Source organism: Caenorhabditis elegans, chromosome III (assembly GCF_000002985.6).
Source record: "Caenorhabditis elegans chromosome III".
NCBI lineage: Eukaryota > Metazoa > Nematoda > Chromadorea > Rhabditida > Rhabditidae > Caenorhabditis > Caenorhabditis elegans.
The window spans coordinates 12,504,489-12,524,080 of record NC_003281.10 but is presented as its reverse complement, the minus strand read 5'-3'; the positions used below and the strand labels follow the sequence as shown (position 1 = coordinate 12,524,080).

At 33.0% G+C, this 19,592-nt stretch overlaps 1 protein-coding gene across 2 annotated transcripts in view; it reads right to left on the bottom strand.

Moving 5' to 3' along the window:
- Nucleotides 1-19,592, bottom strand: part of sql-1 (GRIP domain-containing protein) — a 28,496-nt gene that overhangs the window by 3,972 nt on the left and 4,932 nt on the right. Inside the window, exons 4-15 of one of the 2 annotated variants that reach the window (NR_052807.1) lie at nt 18,908-19,246; nt 17,548-17,948; nt 14,074-14,273; nt 12,996-13,240; nt 11,236-11,331; nt 10,517-10,927; nt 8,351-8,513; nt 7,026-7,195; nt 6,786-6,977; nt 3,734-4,111; nt 1,479-1,730; nt 206-329 (exon numbers count right to left, since the gene is read on the bottom strand). Coding sequence is in view for 1 of the 2 variants with exons in the window: in NM_001268245.3 (NP_001255174.1) it covers nt 206-329; nt 1,479-1,730; nt 3,734-4,111; nt 6,786-6,977; nt 7,026-7,195; nt 8,351-8,513; nt 10,517-10,927; nt 12,996-13,240; nt 14,074-14,273; nt 17,548-17,948; nt 18,908-19,246 (2,875 nt within the window). In the remaining variant the exon portion in view is untranslated. The remainder of the gene's footprint in view (nt 1-205; nt 330-1,478; nt 1,731-3,733; nt 4,112-6,785; nt 6,978-7,025; nt 7,196-8,350; nt 8,514-10,516; nt 10,928-11,235; nt 11,332-12,995; nt 13,241-14,073; nt 14,274-17,547; nt 17,949-18,907; nt 19,247-19,592) is intronic. The other variant, NM_001268245.3, reaches the window with a different exon arrangement.

Sequence of the window (19,592 nt, the reverse complement as noted above, 5' to 3'; positions counted from 1 at the left end):
AAACCTCAAAATATCTCGTAGCGAAAACTACAGTAATCCCTTGAATGACTACTGTAGCGCCGCTGGTGTTGATTTACGGGGGTGCTCGATCAGTATTGTTTTGTCATTTTTATCAATTAATGAATTATTTCTGTAAATCGACTACAGTAGTCATTTAAAGGATTACTGTAGTTTTCGCTACGATATATATATATATAGTTCATACCAATAATTTTTTGTTTAGAATCCAATTGCAATTGTCTCCGTTCGGATTCTTCTTCCGAAGCTTGTTTTCCCAGTGACTGGCGGTCAAGGTCTTCACGAATTTGCGCGATTTCTTCGTTGAGAGTCTAAAAAAATGTACATTTATTTGGAAAAAAATACATTGTCAAGAAACAATGTAATTTTTTAATTTCAAAAAAAAAAATGCTGGTACTAGTCCTAAATCACCCCGCCACTTTTTCAAATAAAAACGTGTGGAGTTTTTGTATTTTTAGGCTTAGGAAATAACCATTTCTAAGCCTAAAGATGGAAAATGGACATCACGTTTTATTAAAATGGATAATATTAAAATGAGGGAAAATAATACACAAACTAAAAAAAAAGTGGCGGGGTCATTTAGGACTAGTACCAAAATGTTTTTCACTAAATGCGAAAAAATTTTTACGTTATTTTTTAGAGAATTAAAAAAAAATTTTTTAACATAATTTGTAGCTAAAATCGTAATTTTTCAACTAAAATTACGATTCCGGGTCTCGCCAAGAACGAACGACTTTTGATCAAAAAGGTGTGCTCCTTAAAAGTTACAGTAACCCTTTTTTTCTGAGAATGCGTATTACACAACAGATTTGACGCGCAAAATATTTTGTAGCGAAAACTACAGTAATCCTTTAAATAAGACTGTTGTAGCGCTGGTGTCGATTTCTTAAATCGATATAATATTGAAATTAGGCAAAAAATAGGAAAATAACACGAAATGCTGTCTGAGCCCGTAAATCGACACTACAGTTGTCTTAATTAAAGGATTACTGTAGTTTTCGCTACGAGATATTTTGCGCGTCAAATATGCTGTGCAATACGCATTCGCAGAATTATGTATTCCTGTAATATACCGTTATTTCAAAAGATGCCTTTTTAAAGGCACGCGGCGTGCAAAAAATCAAATTTTGTCGCTTTTTTTGCATTTTCTATTAAAAATTGTTTTAAATCAGTTTTCTAATTTTTTCCGAGTAGCAAACAGAGAAACTGAGCATGTTTTTAATGAAAATTTTTTTTTAGTACTTTAAAAATTGATTAAAACCAATTTTTAAAAATTCTGCGGAATTCTGATAATTTTTGGTGAAAAAGAGCTAGCAGAATTCCTTTAAAGCTTTATTTGGGTTTTTTTGGAAAAAAAAAATCTACAGCCCGTATCTACAGTAACCCAGGGCTGTCACAAAGATGAAAGAAAAAAAATGTTTTTTTTTCTGTTTTTTGGTCTGAAAACACCAAAAATGTACCCCAATCATAGTCTGCAATTCAAGATTCCGATGACTAGCAAACGCCGAATCTTTCTCATGATCAATCGATAATTCCCGAACAACATTCTGAAGGCTTGTCAGTGCTTCCTGTGTCTGTTGACGTGCCGAAACTTCTGTCTCAAACTTTTTCTTCCATTCCGTCGTCTTATTTTGGAGACTTTCGACTTGTGACGTCAGCGATGCAATTTGTACTTGATATTGTTGTGTTGACTCGGAAGCGCCTTCTTCTACCTGGGGAAATATAGAGAAAAAAAATTCGGTATTTGAAAAATTTCACACAGTTAACTTCAAATTTGTTCTTAAAAAATTATTGATTGGCCTAAAAAACCTTCTAAAATATTTTTTTCCGGGAAAAAATGTGTCAAACGTTCAGAAAATCAAAATATGACTAAAAAATTAAAATAATTTATTTTTCTAAGCTTGAAGTTAAAATTTCGAAACAAAAAATTCATAATCGTTAATTTCCGTTCTTTTTAATAAAATTCAAACGGATGTGTGCGCCTTTAATCAGAGTAGTACGGTAATTTCAAAATTTCCTTCGTTTCTGCGGAATTTTCATTGATTTTTCATAGTTTAAAAAAAAAAGTTCGTGTTACACAACTAAAAATCCAAAAAAAAAATTACTTGTTGTGATTGTATTTCAATTTATCGCAAAAATCGAACATTTTCGTTTAAGAGCTTGAAATACTGCCAATTTTTCTACTTTTTAGCAGAAAATTATATATTTAGTGTTTCTTTTTTTCCTTTCAACATGGACAAATTATGTTGAAAGTAAAAGAAAAAACTAAAAAGTAGTAAAATTGACAGTATTTCAAGCTCTTAAACGAAAATGTTCGATTTTTGCGAAAAATTGAAATAAAATCACAACAAGTGATTTTTTTTGGATTTTTTCGTTGTATAGCACGAACTTTTTTTTGTTGAAAAACTATGAAAAATCAATAAAAATTCAGCAGAAATGAGAGAAATTTTGAAATTACCGTACTACTCAGAAGGCGCACACATCTGTTGGAATTTCATATTATTTGAACTAATTGTCTAAATATTAGGTCTCCAAATAAGTTCCGGGTCACAAATCATAACTTTTTTCGCCTTTTATCGATTTTTTTTGAAATTGGGGGAATTTATGTTATCAACCATGATCTTTCATTTTAAAATGATCACATAACTTTTTGACCACCCGGAGTGCCCGTACTCGGAGCCAATTTTTTCATTTTTCTGATCTCGCTTCTTTTCAGTTTTCAATTGAGCTTTGTGTGCGGATTTTACTTTGTTTAGAATACATTGTAAGAAAACAACAAAAGTTTGGAAAAAAAAACCGTCCAAAAAAATTTTTTTTTTGAAAATTCTTGATTTTTTGTACAAAAATGATGTAACCATGTGTAAACTATTTTCCCACATACAAAACTTTTCAAATTAGTTCGATACACTAAAATTATAATAGAAAACATAATTCTTTCGGAGAATTTTTGAGTTTTTTGAGTTTTTCTCGAGATCCAAAATTCAAACTGTATGTGTAAAAACAGTTTACACATGGTTGCATCATTGTTGTACAAAAAATCAAGAATTCTTGAAAAAATTTTTTTGAAGATTATTTGACGACCAACCAAAAAAATTTTTTTTGGACGGATTTTTTCCAAACTGTTGGGTATCAACGTGTATTGACCTACGACGTGGCTAAGAAGATCGCACAACGTGAACTCTATGAACTAACTTATTTATTCCTTAGTTTAGTAATGTAATAAACTACTCGTCTTCTCTCCTTGTTCGGCCTTCGAATACATAACACAAACTTTTGTTGTTTTCTTACAATGTATTCTAAACAAAGAAAAATCCGCACACAAACCTCAATTCAAAGCTGAAAAGAACCGAGATCAGAAAAATGCCTGAAAAAATTGGCTCCGAGTTAGGGCACTTGGGGTGGTCAAAAACTTTTGTGACTATTGTCAAATGAAAGATCATCGTTGATAACATAAATCCCCCCAATTTCAAAAAAAATCGATAAAAGGCGAAAAAAGATATGATTTTTGACCCGGAACTTATTTGGAGACCTAATAATTTTTTTGAGATTTTTCGATTTTCCGGATTAAAAGATTAAAGGATTAAAGGACGATCCGTTCTTCAAGTGCTATGCACTGCGGATCTGGGATTCAGGTACACTGCCTGGTGGTGATCCCTCTGGGCAGTAATTTAAGCCACGTCCTAGCCGGGGACTGAAATCGAAAATTTCTCCTTACCTGATGCCCCTTCGTCTCTAACTCCCTAACTCTTGCTCTCAACTCGGTCTCCCGTTGCTCAGCCTCAACAGCTTCTCTTGTCGATGTCTCCTCAACAATCATCAAATGTTCTCGCAGTCGTTGTAGCTCTTTCACCTTCTTCTCGTGAGCCTCATTCTCGGCGGCCATTGTCCCTTGGATTACTGTAGTTTGTCGTTGTACTTGTTCCATTTGATCACTCATCTGTTGATTGTGTGTTACCATCGCTTGAAATTGTTCGTAATACTTTACACTTTCTTCGTATTGCGTTTTTGCCACTCCTTTTAAATGCTCATTTTCTTGTTGAAGTACGGCAATTGCTGCTCGGAGCTCTTCGGTTGATGATGTGGATTGGGATAACTGCAATTTTAAGGTGAAAAACTTGGATTTAAAAAAAAATTCTGCTTTTTTGATATTTTGAGGAAAAAGTTATTTTTTAAAAGTTTTTTGATATTTTGACGAGAAATGGTTTTTTTTTGTGTTTTGGAAGTTATTTTATGCGTAGTTTTTAGGCTTTTGTTTTCGGTTTTTCGGGGTTTTTTTTTGGTATTTCGACGAAAAATTGATTTTTTTGTGTGTTTTTTTTCGGGTAGTTTTGGGTTTTTTTGGTTTTTTTTGTATTTTTTAGTGATCTTTTTTGGGTATTTTTTAAAGATTTGTTGGCGTTTTTTTGATATCTATCAGGTTGTCCCATAAGTTTTTGTACTTTTTTTCAAATATTTTTCCAAAACTTCTAGAAAGTTTTAAAATTTTTTCATCGTAGGTCGTGTCAAGGTCGGGTCGTCCCCTTTCAGAAAAGATTCATTTCATCCATTTCTACTTTGCCACGATGACAATCATCAAACTTGAACGTCGAGACGTTAGATTGCTTCTTCTTTATGAATTTCGTCTTGGTCATTCAGCAATGGAAGCGGAACGAAACATATGCGGTGCGATGGGTGAGGGAGCACTCTCTTATAATACAGCAAAGAGTTGGTTTCAAAAGTTCAAGAACGGCGACTTCAGTCTCGAAGAAATAGAACGTTCTGGGCGACCGGTAGAGTTAAATGAAGAAGACCTAGTGAAGCTGGTGGAGGAAGAGCCTCGTCTTAGTCTTCGTGAAATGGAAGAGAAGCTTGAGTGTTGTCATAGCACAATTGCACGTCACTTGGGTCGCCTTGGTTTTACTTCAAAACTTGGAATTTGGGTGCCTCATGAACTTTCGGCATCACAGAAGCTCACTCGGGTCAACGTTTGTACTCAACTTCTAACTTTTCGTCGAAAGTTCGATTGGCTGAACAATCTGGTTACTGGAGATGAGAAGTGGGTGCTCTATGTTAACCATTCCAGAAAACGTCAATGGCTTCCGATCGGTGAGAAAGGAATACCGACGCCAAAGCCTGATCTTCACCCAAAAAAGATTATGATCTGTGTCTGGTGGGGTGTTCAAGGACCCGTGCACTGGGAATTGTTGCCAACTAATAAAACTATCACTGCTGATTACTATTGTGCCCAATTGGACCGAGTTGCAGAAAAGACCAACGGAAAATATGAAAAACTATATTTTCTTCACGATAATGCTAGGCCTCATGTCGCCAAGAAGACTTTCCAAAAGCTGCAAGATCTTGGTTGGACTGTTTTACCGCATCCACCATATTCTCCAGATCTTGCACCAACCGACTACCATTTGTTCTTGTCTCTCAGTGACTACATGCGCGACAAGCAATTCGACGACGAAGAGCATCTCAAAACTGAACTCTCCACTTTCTTCTCATCGCGTTCGCCGGATTTCTTCTCCCGTGGCATCATGATGTTACCTAGTAAATGGCAACAAGTGGTGGACACTAATGGTGAATACTTGTGTGAATAGTACTACTTGTCGCTTGAGAGAAATAAATTTTTTTCAAAAAAAAAATAGTACAAAAACTTATGGGACAACCTGATAGATGTAAAATTTATTTTTCCCTCATTTTTTTATTGGTTTTTTTTTCTCGATAAATCGACAAAAAACTGATTTTTTAAAAGGTATTTGTGGTTTTTTTTTGTTTTTTGAAAGTTTTTGGGTTTTTTGTTGATAATTCGACAAAAAATTGATTTTTTAAAGGTAAAAGTGTTTTTTTTTAAGTTTTTAAGTTTTTTTAAGGTTTTTTGGTACTTGTGTATTACATGCCCTCATTTTAATAGTGAATTTTTAAGTTATGAAAAATAAAAACGCGAACCACAGTTTTGTATTTTTAGGCTTAGAAAATCACATTTTCTAAGCCTAGAGAGGAAAAATGTATATCACGTTTAATTTAATTAGAGAAATTAGTGGAAATTTAATTTTACTTTGAAATGAGGGCATGTAATACACAAGCACCGGTTTTTTTAATTGATTTTTTTTGGTTTTTAACATTTTTTTGCCAAAAAATCGATTTTTTTCCCATTTTTTGGTTTTTTTTTGGCATTTTTACAAAAAATCGATTTTTTAAAGGTAATTTGACGAAAAATCGATTTTTTATCGATTTTTTATTGGTTTTTTCAAAAAATATTTTGACGAAAAATTGACTTTTTAAAAGGTATCTTGATGGGAAAGTGTTTTTTTTTTAATTTTTTTGGCACTTTGACGAAAAATCGATTTTTTAAAAGATATCTTGACAAAAAATTGATTTTTTCTTGTTTTTAATAGTTTTTTTTTGGGTTTTTTTGTTGATATTTTAGCACTTTGACGAAAAATTGATTTTTTTTTTGTATTTTTAGTGGAAAACAAAAAGTTTTTTTAAACATTTTTTGTTGGTTTTTTTGACGAAAAATCAATTTTTTTGGTATTTTGACAAAAATTGCATTTTTTGTTCTTTTTTTGGTTAAAAAAAAATAAATTTTTCAAACTTTTTTGTATGTCGATTCACGAAACATTTTGTACTACACGTGGACAACTTTAACAGTTTCGACTGAAATTCTCTGAACACTGAATATTAAAAAAAAGGGAAAATTCTGAAAATCGATTTTAGATTTCACAAAAGCCCAGAAAATATGGAAAATTTCAATATTTCCTGGAAAAATCGATAATTTTCACCTTCAATTGCTCATTTTCGAGCTGGAGAGCTCTGAGCTCATCAGAATTCTCTGATAATCCAGATTTTTCAATTTCCGACGCCAAGCGAGCATTCTCAGCCTTCACACTTTCCAGTTGCTCCGTTAATTGAGAAATTGAAGAATTTTGAAGTTCTGCTGTAGCTTGAGAAGCACCAGTTTGGTCAGAATTTTCCTGAAAAAAAAATTTAATTCAAAAAATTTTAAAATTGAATTCGGTTACTTTTTCCATCAATTTTTCCAATTTTTCATTCAAAAATCTGTTCTGCTCTTCCAAAACTTCTAATGCAATCCGCTCTTTTTCCGCTTTTTCAAGCTTTTTCTCGAGTTTTGATGATTCTTCTTTAGCTTCTTTCAATGCTTTAACCTTCGCTTCGAGCTGATCTTCCATTTCTGAAAGAAATTTGAAAAACTAACTTAAAAATCCGCGAATTTTGGAATAAAAAAAGCAGTGCCGCACAGAAAACGGGGCGGAGCGTAATTTTGCAACCCTGCGGCACAGTTCTTTCTCTTATTTTAATTGATTTTTTTTCGATAAAATTGCAATTTTTCTTTTTTTTTTTTGGAATGGAAATCGAAACGTTATTTTTAAAAATTCCAGCAAAAAAGCAGGAAAACCGTGCGGCAGAGTTGCTAAATTAAGCTCCGCCTTTTTTTCTGTGCGGCAATTTTAAAGCGCTATTTAAATGATTTTTTTAAAATTAAATATTTTGAGGCAGCCTTTTCTCTTCAAAATAATAAATCACTCCTGATCAATCTACGAATTTTGCAACAAAATGCAGCGCCGCACAGAGAAAGGGCGGAGCGTAATTTTGTAACCCTGCGGCACGGGGTTTTCCTCCTTTTTTTAATTTAAAATTTCAATTTTACAATTTTTTGGAATGTAAATCGAAATTTTATTGAAAAAATCAGTTTAAAAAAAAGAGGAAAACCCCGTGGGTCAGGGTTGCTAAATTAAGCTCCGCCTCTTTTTCTGTGCGACGCTGCTTTTTTGCAAAATTCGGCGCTATTTGAAGTCAATTTCGAAATTTTTCAAAAAAAAAAAAAAAATTTCCCACATTTCTACATTAATTTTTGATGAAAAAACAGCGCCGCGCAGAAAAAGGGGCAGAGCGTAATTCTGCAACCCTGCGGCACGGTTTTTTCCTTTTTTTTTAAATTTGATATTTTCGATAAAATTTCGATTTTTCTGTTTTGGAATGGAAATCGAAACCTTATTTTAAAATATACCAGCAAAAAAGCAGGAAAACCGTGCGACAGGGTTGCTAAATTAAGCTCCGCCTCTTTTCCGGTGCGGCGACGCTGCTTTTCACGAATCTATTTCTTCCACAGTAGTCACGTGGTGTCAGAGTCTCATTTCGGCTTGATCTACGTAGATCTACAAAAAATGCGGCGAGAGAAAAGACGCAGACATCTCAACTGATTTTGCATGGTTAAGAACGTACTGACATTACATTTCTTTGGGCAAAAAATTCCCGCATTTTTTGTAGATCAAACCGTAATGGAACGGCCTGGCTCCACGTGAGGTTGGGTCTCGCCACGATTAACCTTTAACACGATTCTCAATTCCTTCGAGTAGACCCCGATCGACTTCTTCAGCTTCAAATAGATCACGTTCGAGCATTTGACGGACTTGTGTCGCCTCGTTATTCTCGTCAAGTTTCTGCTCTCGGAGCACTTTTAGCTCTTCTTCCATTGTCGAGAGTTTTGACTGAAAAAATCGATTTTTTTTGTTTTTGTAGTTTTGTTATTTTGTGGGAAGGATTAAAAAAAAAAATTCCAAAAATACATTATTTTCTAGCTGGAAATGTTTTTTAAAAAATGTTTTCAGTGCATTTTTTCAAAATTTTCAAAGCTATTTCAGGCATTTTTCGGCGAAAAAGTGGAAAATTAGTGTTTTAGGCAATTTTTTAAAAATATGTATCGATTGATTTTAAGTCTTAACTTTCTTTTAAAAGATCGATAAATCACCAATCTACGCGTATTTTCGTGGACCGGAAAACAAAAATTTCCGGCAAATGGGCATTTTTGCCAAACATGAAAATATCTGGCAAATCGGTACTTTTGCCAAACATGAAAATATCTGGCAAATCGGTACTTTTGCCAAACATGAAAATATCTGGCAAATCGGTACTTTTGCCGAACATGAAAATATCTAGCAAATCGGTACTTTTGCCAAACATGAAAATATCTGGCAAATCGGTACTTTTGCCGAACATGAAAATATCTGGCAAATCGGTACTTTTGCCGAACATGAAAATATCTGGCAAATCGGTACTTTTGCCGAACATGAAAATATCTGGCAAATCGGTACTTTTGCCGAACATGAAAATATCTGGCAAATCGGTACTTTTGCCGAACATGAAAATATCCGGCAAATCGGTACTTTTGCCGAACATGAAAATATCCGGCAAATCGGCATTTTTGCCGAACATGAAAATATCCGGCAAATCGGTACTTTTGCCGAACATGAAAATATCTGGCAAATCGGTACTTTTGCCGAACATGAAAATATCCGGCAAATCGGTACTTTTGCAGAACATGAAAATATCCGGCAAATCGGCATTTTTGCCGAACATGAAAATATCCGGCAAATCGGTACTTTTGCCGAACATGAAAATATCTGGCAAATCGGTACTTTTGCCGAACATGAAAATATCCGGCAAATCGGTACTTTTGCCGAACATGAAAATATCCGGCAAATCGGTACTTTTGCCAAACATGAAAATATCTGGCAAATCGGTACTTTTGCCAAACATGAAAATATCTGGCAAATCGGTACTTTTGCCGAACATGAAAATATCTAGCAAATCGGTACTTTTGCCAAACATGAAAATATCTGGCAAATCGGTACTTTTGCCGAACATGAAAATATCTGGCAAATCGGTACTTTTGCCGAACATGAAAATATCTGGCAAATCGGTACTTTTGCCGAACATGAAAATATCCGGCAAATCGGTACTTTTGCCGAACATGAAAATATCCGGCAAATCGGCATTTTTGCCGAACATGAAAATATCCGGCAAATCGGTACTTTTGCCGAACATGAAAATATCTGGCAAATCGGTACTTTTGCCGAACATGAAAATATCCGGCAAATCGGTACTTTTGCAGAACATGAAAATATCCGGCAAATCGGCATTTTTGCCGAACATGAAAATATCCGGCAAATCGGTACTTTTGCCGAACATGAAAATATCTGGCAAATCGGTACTTTTGCCGAACATGAAAATATCCGGCAAATCGGTACTTTTGCCGAACATGAAAATATCCGGCAAATCGGTACTTTTGCCGAACATGAAAATATCTGGCAAATCGGTACTTTTGCCGAACATGAAAATATCTGGCAAATCGGTACTTTTGCCGAACATGAAAATATCTGGCAAATCGGTACTTTTGCCGAACATGAAAATATCTGGCAAATCGGTACTTTTGCCGAACATGAAAATATCTGGCAAATCGGTACTTTTGCCGAACATGAAAATATCTGGCAAATCGGTACTTTTGCCGAACATGAAAATATCTGGCAAATCGGTACTTTTGCCGAACATGAAAATATCTGGCAAATCGGTACTTTTGCCGAACATGAAAATATCCGGCAAATCGGCATTTTTGCCGAACATGAAAATATCCGGCAAACTCAACAAAAACCCGCCGTTTTTCGGCGAAATTTCGGCAAAAACAGAAAATTTCCGAATTTTCCAAAATTTTCACCTGTAAATCTGCAATATATCGTTTCAAATGTGAAACTTCATTCCGAGCACCTCCTCCATCCGCTGCTGCTTCTGCTTCTGCTTCTGCCTCCTCCATCCTCTCCCCAACAATAAAATCCTCGAGATTCTTCACTTTTTCCTCCGATCTCTGAGTTTTCAGTTCAGACTCGGTGAGCTTCTCCTCCAACTGACAAATTTCTCGTTCATTCGCTAGAATCTGCTTCTGAAGGGTTTTCATTGCTGTCGACATGCTCTCTTGTTGCATTTGGAGGGTATTCGTCTGTGCAATCATCTCATCGACACAATTCTGACGAAGATCCACTTCTCGTTCGAGATTTCGTGTCTCAATGTGCAGTTTTTCACATTCTTCAGTCTTTTCTGTGTTCGCGTCGAGAGCTTCGCGTAGTTGGAGCTGAAAATTATATATATCATTACTATATATAAAGCGCTATTCCGTATGTCTCTGACGTCACAAATGACGTCACAACATTCAGCACTGGAAATTATTTCAGAAAATTTTGAGGCTACTTATGATGAATGCGCACCCGACATCGATCGAGGTACGCGATAAACCACTCAACACTTTTCAAAAACATCTTGATGGGAATTCAAATTGGAATTTTTTTGAAAACATTTTGCCGGGAATTCAAATTTTAATTTTTTGAAAACATTATTCTGGAATGTTCCAGAACCTTCTGGAAAATTCGAAAAAAAAGCGACCTTTCGTGGTGAGACCCGTCGTGGTGAGGCCTTTCGTGGTGAGACCCATCGTGGTGAGATCCATCGTGGTGTATATATATATATATTGCCTCAAACCTGCACAATCAAAATTTATTTATCGATCCTTGAATTTTTTTTTGATTTTCTCTGAAAAACGGCCGGAAAAAATTGAAAAATGTTAGAAAACTTCAGTTTTAAAAGGTTTCTGTTTTTTGGAAAAAATTAAATTTTTTCAATTTTTTTTCTCTGAAAACACCATAAAAAATCCCAAAAAAAAGTAAGATGAATTCCAATAATTACTAGAAAATTTGACTGAAACTCACGAAAAAAAAACCGTTCAGAGGCTATTTTCGCACTGTTTTTTTTTAATTTTTCGGTATAAAATTGAAAAAAAAAAAACGCCGCTTCGAATTCCACACAAATTTTTTAAAAAATTGGGCAAAAATAAAAAAGTTGCCTAAATTTGTTGAAAACAAGTAATTCATATATGGAGAGTTCAGAAAATCTAGGTTTATCCCATCAAAAACTATTAAAAAGTGGCAAAAATTGACGAAAATGGCAAAAATCACAATTTTGAAACTCCTTCAAAATGGACAATTTTGTAGTTAGAGGACTCAAAATTGATCTCTGAACACTAAAAAAAATTCCCTTTTTCAGTTTTTGTGAAAATTTAAAAAAAAAACGTTTTTTTTTTCAGTCAAATTTTCTTGTACTTTCTGTATCAAAAGTTATTATCGATCCTTGAATGTTGCAAAAATTTTTGTCTCACAGAAAGTGGGGCGGAGCGTAGCTTTCGCAACACTGCCGCACGGGGTTTGCCTCCGCCCTTTTTCCACTGCTTTTTTTGTTGATTTTTTCAATAAAGTTTCGATTTAACTAGTCTTTTTCTCTTTTTTTCGAATTGGATAACATTTTCATTCGGAAAAAAAAGAAAAAGACTAGTTAAATCGAAACTTTATTGAAAAAATCAACAAGAAAAGCAGTGGAAAAGGGGCGGAGGCAAACCCCGTGCGGCAGTGTTGCGAAAACTACGCCCCGCCCCACTTTATGTGTGACGAAAATTTTTGCAAAATTCTAGGATCGATAAATAAATTTTGATACAGAAAGTACAAGAAAATTTGACAGAAACAAAACGCTTTTTTAAAAAAATTTTCACTATAAACTGAAAAAGGGCATTTTTTTTAGTGTTCAGAGATCAATTTTGAGTCCTCTGACTACAAAATTGCCCATTTTAGAAGAGTTTCAAAATTGTGACTTTTTGCCATTTTCGTCAATTTTTGCCACTTTTTAATAGTTTTTGACGGGTTAAACCTAGATTTTCTGAACTCTCCATATATGAATTACCCGTTTTCAACAAATTTAGGCAACTTTTTTATTTTTGCCAAATTTTTTAAAAAATTTCTGTGGAATTCGAAGCGGCGTTTTTTTTTCAATTTTCAACCGAAAATTTTTTTTAAAAACAGTGCGAAAATAGCCTCTGAACGTTTTTTTTTTTCGTGAGTTTCAGTCAAATTTTCTAGTAATTATTGGAATTTTTCTTACTTTTTTTGGATTTTTTATGGTGTTTTCAGAGAAAAAAAAATCGAAAAAATTTAATGTTTTCCAAAAAAACAGAAAACTTTTAAAATTGAATTTTTTTGTAATTTTCTTACATTTTTCGATTTTTTTCGGCCATTTTTCAGTGAAAATCAAAAAAAAAATTTAGGCTACAATTCTATTCAAAGTTAAAGTTTTTCGATTTTTCCAGCATCTCTATGCACCTTTAAAATTTTAATCTCATTGTTCAGCTTCTGCTCCTCCGTCGAATTTTCATCATCATCATCAGCATCACATTGAATTTGAGACTCTAAATTATTTTTCTTTTGCTCTACTGCTTCATCTTTTTCTCTCTGATGATTTGCTCGTTCTTCTTCCAAAACTTGTTCCAGAAGGTCTGCCTTTTTCTGTAGAAGCTCAATTTTTGACTCTTCTGTTGCCGATTTTTGTTTCAGTTTTTCGTTGACTTCTGGAAAAAAAATGGGAGGATTATACTTTAAAATAGTTTTAAAATAAGCTGAAATTTACAATTTTGCCAAATTTTGACCAACGTGTGCGTCTCTGAACTCCGCCCACACCATCTGATTGGCTGGAAAGTGGGCGGAGCGAATCGCTGATTGGTCGCGGCGGTTCTCACTTTGAAAATCAGCCAAAATTTCAAAAATCTCGATTTTAAGTTGCAGTTTTGAGCGTTTTTCATCGAATTTTTTTAAAAAAATGTTTGAGGAGAAATCGAAAAAATTGTTTTAATTTTATTTTTTTTATTTTAAGCTAAAATTTAATATCGTGTGTTAAATTTGAAAAATTAGATGATTTCTCATTTTCTGTGGATTTTTCTAAATTTACGAATATTTCTGAGATTTAGAAGAATATCATGGTAGATTTTTGAATTATAATCATTTTTCCTCAAACTTGAATTTTTTAAGCTCATTTTCCACCGATTTTTTGCATGTTTCCAGTGTATTTTTATATTTTTACTTAAAATTTTTAAGAATAATTAAACATTTGTATTTCCAGATGGAAAATAATGGAAACTTTTTAAAATTGAACAAAAAATGTAATAAAAACACTTTTTTTTTTTGGCTTTTTTTTGAAAATATATAAATTTATATTCCAGAGGAAATGTGAAAAATCGTTAAAAAATTAGAGGAAATATTTAAATTTGAAAAAAAAATGCAAATTCGCCGCTCAATTGATCAAATAATTTTGATTTTTAAATGTGTTTTCTTGCAAATTCAAATTAAATTTGTTTTCAATTTTTCAGCTTTTTTTTGGAAATATAAATTTCCACAGGAAAACTACCTTTAAGCAGTGCGGACTCCTCGAGAACAATATCTCTTTGCCGTTTAATCGCCGCCGATTCCTCTCTCAACGCATCGTTTTCAGCAATCATAGCCTCACGTTGTTGCTTATGATTTTCTTGAATTTCGCCGAATTGTTCACGGAATTTTCCAATATCTTGCTCGCTGGACGAGATTAGGCTCTTCATTGTGTCCTCGTAACTGCAACAAAAAATGCATTTTTAGTAGTTTTTTTTTGAAAAATTTCAAAAAAAAAAAATTCCCTGATTTTATATTATTAGGTCTCCAAATAAGTTCCGGGTCAAAAATCGTAACTTTCTTCGCCTTTTATCGATTTTTTTGAAATTGGGGGAATTTATGTTATCAACCATGATCTTTCATTTTAAAATGCTCACAAAATTTTTTGACCACCCGGAGTGCCCTAACTCGGAGCCAATTTTTTCAGGCATTTTTCTGATCTCGGTTCTTTGTAGCTTTGAACTGAGGTTTGTGTGCGGATTTTGCTTTGTTTAGAATACATTGTAAGAAAACAACAAAAGTTTGGAAAAAAATCCGTCTAAAAAATTTTTTTTGGTAGGTCGTCAGAAAAAGTTCAAAAATTTTTTTTCGAAAATTCTTGATTTTTTGTACAAAAATGATGTAACCATGTGTAAACCATTTTTACACATACAAAACACAACAGTTTAGTTCGATACACTAAAATAATAATAGAAAACATAATTCTTTCGGAGAATTTTTGAGTTTTTTGAGTTTTTCTCGAGATCCAAAATTCAAACTGAAATGCTTTGTATGTGTAAAAACAGTTTACACATGGTTACATCATTGTTGTACAAAAAATCAAGAATTCTTGAAGACAAATTTTTTGGACTTTTTTTTGACGACCTACCAAAAAAAATTTTTTGACGGATTTTTTTCTAAACTTTTGTTGTTTTCTAATAACGTATTCTAAACAAAGCAAAATCCGCACACAAACCTCAATTGAAACCTGAAAAGAACCGAGATCAGAAAAATGCCTGAAAAAATTGGCTCCGAGTTAGGGCACTCCGGGTGGTCAAAAAGTTATGTGATCATTTTAAAATGAAAGATCATGGTTGATAACATAAATTCCCACAGTTTCAAAAAAATCGATACACAGCGAACAAAGTTATGATTTTTGACCCGGAACTTATTTGGAGACCTAATAATTTTTGAAAATCTGACAAATTTTGCCATGTGAACCGTGCCGCAGGTGTAGATTTTGCTTTTTTAAAATTAAATTTTCACACCACCGATTTTCTCGTTTTCCCCTTCGTTTCACAATGAAATTTCAGTGATTTTCCTCAATTTCTGACTTTTTATCAATGAAAACAACCCACAAATACTGTTTGTTTTTTCATAAATAAAATGTCAGAAATTGAGAAAAAATCACTGAAATTTTCATTGTGAAACAGTGGAAAAACGGGAGAATCGGTGGTGTGAAAATTGAATAAGAATAGAAAATATTAAATCGACACGATTTTCGGATTTTCAAAAATTAATATTTGTATTTTATAACCAGGGAATTTTTTTTTTGAATTTTTTTCACATCGATATTCGACTTTCAGGAGAATAAATAGTGGTGATTTTGCTTTAAAAAAAATTTAAATTAGTCATAAATTCAGAAAAAGAAATTTTTAAAAAATTGGCAAAGAAACAACTGTGAAAACACTTGAAATTAAAGAAAATATAAGGAAAAACTTCGAAATCGAGCACCAATCAACCAATCAGATGGAAGTGGGCGTTTTGGAGGGAATTTGAAAAAAAAACAGTCAAGATTGAAAAAATCTCGAATTTTTTGAAGGAAAAAGAGGCAAAAGAGGTCAAATATTTTTAGATTTTTCTATTTTTCAGGGAAAATCGAATTTTTTTCTTGAATTTCATTTTTTCAAGCTAAAACTTTTTTTTTTTCATTTTTCTGTGGTTTTTTTATAATTTACGAATATCTAGGAGTTTCCAGTGTATTTTTACTGGAAATTAGAAGAATAATTCGAGATAAATATCAATTTTTATAGGAAATTTTAATTTCCAGATGGAAAATAAGAAAAAAACTTTGAATTTGAACAAAAACAAGTTTTTTTTTTGAAAATATATACATTTCTTTTTCAGAAATTATGAAAAATCGGTGAAAAATAAGAGGGAAATTTAAATTTGAAAAAAAAATGCAAATACGCTCCATTGAACAAATAATTTTGGAGGGTGATTCTTATTTTGAAAGAAATTTGAAAATCAGTCAAAGATGAAAAAATCTCGATTTTGAAGTTGGTTTTTAATTTTTATCGGATTTTTCTTTATATTTTCATAATAATTTTGAATTTTAAGTGTTTTCACAGTTTCTTTGCCAATTTTCGCGATTTATTGGTTCTTCTGAATCTGCGACGTTTTCCAAGAAAAGGCTCATCAAGTTCTCCTCCACCTTTAAAGGTGGTGTAGTCGAATTTTTTAAATTTTTTTTCAGACTTAAAATTGTCTGAAAACACCGAATTTCATAATGAAACTTCTTGAAAACTTCACCAAAAAAAAAGTTATGACGGCTCAAAAAATGGTCTAAAATTAGTTAAAATTTGAAATTTGACCGACTTGTCAAGAAGCGGGCTGGAAACTAACTTTTTTGAAATCACCGTCAAATTTTGAGTATACAATGTAATTATCCTGCGTTTTCAACTTCATTTAGGTATTTTAAAGTTGATGAACGGCGGCGAGACTTTTAAATTGTTTGTTACCAACTCTCGCCGTCCATCGACTTTAAAATACCAAAAATCGAGTTGAAAAGGCAAGATAATTAAATTTTATACTTAAAATTTGACGGTGATTTCAAAAAAGTTAGTTTCCAGCCGCTTGACAAGTCGGTCAAATTTCAAATTTTAACTAATTTTAGACCATTTTTTGAGCCGTCATAACTTTTTTTTCGGTGAAGTTTTCAAGAAGTTTCATTATGAAATTCGGTGTTTTCAGACAATTTTGAGTCTAATTAAGCAATTAAAAAAATTCGACTACACCACCTTTAAAGGTGGAGGAGAACTTGATGAGCATTTTCTTGGAAAACGTCGCAGATTCAGAAGAACCAATAAATCGCGAAAATTGGCAAAGAAACTGTGAAAACACTTAAAATTTAAAATTATGATGAAAATATAAAGAAAAATCCGATAAAAATTAAAAACCAATTTCAAAATCGAGATTTTTTCAATTTTGACTGATTTTCAAATTTCTTTCAAAATAAGAATCACCCTCCAAAATTATTTGTCCAATGGAGCGTATTTGCATTTTTTTTCTTTCAAATTTAAATTTTCCTCTTATTTTTCACCGATTTTTCATAATTTCTGAAAAAGAAATGTATATATTTTCAAAAAAAAGCTTGTTTTTGTTCAAGTTCAAAGTTTTTTTTTCTTATTTTCCATCTGGAAATTAAAATTTCCTATAAAAATTTTTTTCGCCTTAAGGCCTACAAAATAAAGTATACTTTGCCAAGTTCTCCTGCAACGCGACATTCTCCCCCAACAACAGCCGATTAGCCTCTCGCAGCTTATCCAGCTCCACATCAATTTCTCCAACAGCAACCTGGAACTTCTGTACATCGGATCGAAGATGTTCCCTATCTTGACGTGTCTCTTCAAGTGATGCTCGTAACTTATCAACTTCCTCATTAACCATTGTATCACAGTCTTCTCTCCGTTGACTGACACTATCAACTCCGGTTTTAAGACGTGCAAAGTCATTGGTTAATTTGATGAGTTGTGAAGCTGTTTCCGCCGATTCTTTTTTACAAATCTCGTATCTCTCCTCATATTCAATTAGATTCGCCTTCAAACTGTCGATGCGTCGGTTCAGATCGTTGTTCGCATTTTGAGTGGCTGTGTGTTGCTGAAAATTAATTTTTTTTTTCAATTTTTAGGAATTAAGCATGGAATTCCCAGTGAAAAATACACAAAAAAAGTATGAAATTTTCAGCAAAAAAACGATTTAAAAAATAAAATGAATTTAAAAAAATGAATAAAAATTTTTTAAACAAAAATATAGAGTTTTTTTCAAATTTTGCTCATGTTTATGAGAAAAAAATATAATAATTTAGATTTTTCATTGCAAATTAGTGTCAAAATATGGAAAATAACGTTTATTTCAGTTGAAACATCAAATAAAATGCGCAAAAACGACCTTTTGTGCAACTTCTCAGATGTTTCAACCGAAATAAGTGATATTTTCAGATAAACAAGGTGATTTTCTATATTTTGACACTAGTTTTTAATGGAAAAATATATTTTATCGCGTTTTTTTCTTCGAAAATGCATTTTTTTTTGCTAGAAAAAGCTCAAATTCTCTTAATTTTTCAAAAAAAAACATTATTTTCTTTTCTTTTTTTTTGGCATTCGTCGTGTGTTTTTAGCGGAAAAACCTTTGAGAAAATCGTTTTTCTCCGGATTTAGCACTGGTTAGCGCACAAATCGTGAAATTTCGGGATAGATTTCTCAAAATTAAGAAAAAAACGTTGGATTTTTCATAGTTTCTCGATTTTTTGAAGGTTTTTTTTACAGGGTTCTTACAGGGTACCAGGGCTTTCTTTTCCTTTTTTTTCGAACCAAAAAACATTTTTTTTCAAAACTTTTTTGGTTTTTTGGTCGAATTTTTTTTTGATAACTGTTTTAACCGAAATAAATTGTATTTTCAGATAAATCAAGTGATTTTCTACATTTTGACACTAGTTTTTATCGAAAAAAGCATGGATTTTTGCTAGAAAATTCATAAATTTCCGAATAAAAGATGCTCTTTTTTTTTTGTCTTATGATATTTTCCTGAATTTCAGTGACAATTTTGGATTGCTCTACCTCCTTGAACCCTTCAAATTCCTCATTCAACTCCGTATAAGCATTCGCCAGCTCCTTATTCTGCGTCTTCAAATCCTCAATTTGTGCATCCGAATTGTGTTGGCATTCCATTTTCTCATCTCTACACCGTTGCAGTTCCACCTCCATTTGTCGAATTCGTTCATCAACAAGTTCATCGTGACTTCCCAAATCTACAACGACAGGCCGTTCACCATCTCCGCCGTCACTTCCATTCGTAGATTTTTGATGTTGCAGGAGGAGCAGATCTTCTCGTTCGAGCATAACAGCGTCAAGGGCATCTGCATTTGATGTTGATGATGATGCATTGTAGGGAAGTACCTGGAAAATGGGGGGGGGGGGGGGGATTTTTGAACACTGCAACTTTTTCCTCACGAGGGACGAGGAAAAGTGGTTTCTAGGCCATGGCCGAGGGGCCGACAAGTTTCAGCGGCCATTTATCTTGCTTTGTTTTCCGCCTGTTTTCTTTTGTTTTTCACGGCTTTTTCCCGTTTTTTCTTATTAAAACTGATAAATAAATACTTTTTGCAGATGCTAAAACAATTTCTAAGTAAAAAAATTATGTATTCAGTGAGCAAGCAGCGGTGAAAGTGGTCAATGCAATATGATGGATTACGGGAATACAAAACCTAAACTTTTTCTGAAACATGATACATATGCTGCTTAA